The sequence below is a fragment of the Oryzias melastigma genome, linkage group LG8, assembly GCF_002922805.2.
Source record: "Oryzias melastigma strain HK-1 linkage group LG8, ASM292280v2, whole genome shotgun sequence".
Lineage (NCBI taxonomy): Eukaryota > Metazoa > Chordata > Actinopteri > Beloniformes > Adrianichthyidae > Oryzias > Oryzias melastigma.
The window spans coordinates 12,982,267-12,985,893 of NC_050519.1; the positions used below are offsets into that span (position 1 = coordinate 12,982,267).

Sequence of the window (3,627 nt, forward strand, 5' to 3'; positions counted from 1 at the left end):
TGGATAGAAACAAATGGGTGGTTGAATGGATGGATAGACACAGATGGATAGATGCAAACAGGCATATGAATGGATAGAAACGGGTGGATAGATAGATAGAAAGAAAGGAGTGGTTGAGTTGGTGAATGGATGGATAGAAATAGATGGATAGATGAAAACAGGTACATGAATGGATAGAAACGAGTGGATGGATGGATAGACACAAATGGATGGTTGAGTTGGTGAATGGATGGATAGAAACAGATGGAAGTATAGAAACAGATGACTGTTTCATTCTTACCATCCCTGGTTGGCGGTTGTTTTGGGATAGAGCCGGATGTCACTGTTGACGTTAAATAAAGTGTCATCGTCCGTGAGAGCAGGGAGGTCAGCCTTGTACAGAGGATGCTCAAACAGGGCGGACAGTCTGGAGACGCCGCGAGCGGTCACGGTCCGAGCCCCGCTCGCCTCCCCGATCAGGGTCCTCCTCCGCTGCTCCTCCGTCCCCGCCGCCGCCGCCGGTCTGCTCCCTCTGCCGGACTCCGCCTTGTCGCCGGTGGCCGCGCTCTTCTCCAGCGAGTGCGACGTGAGGTTGGAGCCGGGCTCGTTGCTGAAGTCCTGCAGGATCCGCAGCGTGTGCTTGTTAGGCCAGCCCGTGTCGGCGGCCGACCTGCCGCGCTGCTTCCCCCAGCCCTGAGACTCGCCGCCCGGGTGGTGAGCGCACTGACAGCCGCCGCCCGCGCTGTCCGCTCCGGCCGCCCGCTTCTCCAGTTTGGGGAGCAGGTCTATCATGATGTGCATGGTGCACGCAATGAGAAACACCATGAGTAACAGAACCCGGAATTTACGAAACAAAATCATGGTGGCTTCAAGATTCCCTGTTTTTATAATAACCTTTCAGAGAACTATTTTTCTATCAATATTTAAACCTTTATTTCCTAAAAGCATCTCGATCCATCATCTTCTCTAAAATATAAATGTCCGGATTCTTCACTTCCTGGCAGGTGCATAACACATTTTTAATCCGAACAATCTAACCTCAGGGGGAAAAAATGAAATAAGTAAAAAAAGAGTGCAGGTCCCGGTAAAAGCATCAATAGTCCGCAGAAAACGTGCTTCCTTGAGTTCCTTAAGTGAGATGTCAAAACGCGTCTTCTTGTAAAAAAGTCAGATGTCAATTATTATTAATAAATAGATATATTTAAAAAATATTCCACAAAGCAGATGAGGTCATCTGGAAGATGTGTGGATGCTTTCCTCCCGGACAAAGCTGTTGCTGTCTGCGCGTCTCGCGGAGCTCCGCTCGGGCTGGCAGGTGCTTGGCTCCTGCTCGTGATTTGTCCTCCGTCCTCCTTCCAAACGTTCATCCGGCGTGGCTCTGTTAAATATTATGATCGGAGCCATCTGAGCCCAGCCTCGGTGGCGTCATGAGGAAGAGATTGGCTGCGTCTAAACATACAAGTCAGCACCAGCGACATGAAAGGCGAGCTTCAGGGAAATGGGACTTGAGAAGCGGTGCCGAGGCTGGGCGATCTCCGGAGCGCCGCCAGGGGGCGCGCGCGCAACCTGAAAGCGGCCCACGCGGCGTTGAGTGGATGACAATGGGAAGGTGTTCCCACGACACGCCCATGATTCTCAGTGATTCTCAGTGTTTCATTCAATTCATTGGGTCAGTGGACAAAAAGTCAGTAAAATGTGAACATGAAAAACAAATATAAAAAAGGTATTTCTGCACAAATGATTAAACTTGGATTAAATTTGATGACGATTTTTAAATCACCAATTTAATTGCAAGAATTTCCGAAATATATTAAATAAAAGCAGAGGCGGAGCTACAGGGGGCAAAAGGGGGACAGCTGCCCCCTCATAAAAAGCTTTGCCCCCCATTTTTAAGTTTGTATATTTGAATAATTTGTGACAAAAAATAATACATCCTCAATACTGCTGTTTTATTATCATTATTAACAATAATAAAACAATATATATATAAAATAATATATTTTTTTAGCATGCAAACGAATTTCTGATAGATGTCTCTGTGTCATTTATTTGACACATTTTACCGCTATTTAAAACCGAATGAGGCCCATGTGTGTCCCTCTATCTTCTTTGCACGCTGATGCATTTCCTTAAAGGAAGTTTGTCTGATTTTCTTTGCAGAAAATACAAAATGTACATCTTTAAAAATAGTACCTTACCTTGGACTGTCATGTGTGAAACTGCTTATCAAGCTGCTGCAGCCGACAAATCAAAAGCTGGTCAGACGTTTCCGCCACTCATTTCTATACACTTTATATAACCTTTAACAAATAGAGTATTTTCCTCTGAAATGTAAAATCTGGTTTTGAATGCAGAGGCAGATGTCAGGGGTCAAAATAAAATGGAAAATGCTGATTTGAGACGACAAAAACAGGAACTTGAATAACCTGTGGTCATAGGCGACCATCTGTGACCACGTCAGAGCATATGGGTGACAACTCAGAGGTGATATTGAAGGTGATCGAGTGGAAAATGGCGAATTCAAGACAGAAAAGGAAAAGAAAAGAAACAAGACGACGTCAATGTAGCAGTTCAGAGCCTGCGGATACCTTGCATAGGTCTTTGTAATGAAACATCAGATAGGATCATTGGAGTTGAGCCAGAACTATAAACAAGCCATTTATGCTGTTGTGAAACAGTAGCTGTAGTGTGTGAGAAAAACTAGACTTTTAACTTAGTAATTTTCCAGACTTTATTCAAAAGTTGACCTGAAAGCTCCCAGAGGAACCTCTTTGTGTGTGTTTCAATTTCTTTTTCACTCAATTTTTGACATAAAACCTTCAACAGATACTATTTTACATTAAAATACTGCTAACCTAGAATATGTTGAGAACAGAAGCATTAGGCATTTATGTCTCTATTTTTTTTTGGGTGATTAAGAAGGCATACCTTTGTCATAAATCGGGCTTTAAAAAGTGCTGACTGTTTGAACACATTTTTGTCAATTTAAAATAAATTTGTTTAATTCCTGAAATTATAGCCTAAAATAGTGTGTGTACTGCCCCTACAGGTTCAAACAAAGTAGTACAGTTGAATTTTGTGATTGGTCGACTGGTGTAAGTCTTACGTCATTTCAGAAGTTTCACGTCATCATGCTCTGCATCTTCGGTATAAAAGCCCCGCCCATCTTTGGTTATGTAACAGACAGTTGTTTCTGTGTTAGCATTGCATTAGCATGGCTGGTAGGTGTTTTGCCCTCGGTTATCAAAAATCAACTGTCTTCCAAAAATTTCCTGTTTACTTGGAAGTTAGGGAAGAGTGGTTTGGTGCAATTGGCATTGAATCCAGAAAACTTTGTCCTGGTGATGGGTTTGTAATTAACGTTTCACTCGGGATTGTTTAGCTAAGATGCTAGCGTCATTTACCACTCAGACACTGGTCACATTTGGTCTGGACCATGAGTGCCTGGCTCAGGAGAAGGTGGAGGAGAAAAATCCTCAACCTCCACAGAAAGTTCTGTGGTGATACTGATTTGCTCGGCACCACTCTCCATATTGAAGACATTGCGGTACCTCAAGCTAACCTCACTGCCAATCACAGATCCAGACCACACCTCCCCCGCTCAGCCTGCCCCGTCTTTTTTTTTTTTAATTTTTTTTTTTTTTTTTT

General features: G+C 43.6%; 1 protein-coding gene across 1 annotated transcript in view; it reads right to left on the reverse strand.

Moving 5' to 3' along the window:
- Positions 1–1,500, reverse strand: part of fam20ca (FAM20C golgi associated secretory pathway kinase a) — a 42,631-nt gene extending 41,131 nt beyond the window's left edge. The window contains exon 1 of the mRNA XM_024272341.2: positions 281–1,500. Coding sequence (XP_024128109.1) covers positions 281–840 — 560 coding nt within the window. The 5' untranslated portion in view covers positions 841–1,500. The remainder of the gene's footprint in view (positions 1–280) is intronic.
- Between the last annotated feature and the right edge of the window lie 2,127 nt (positions 1,501–3,627).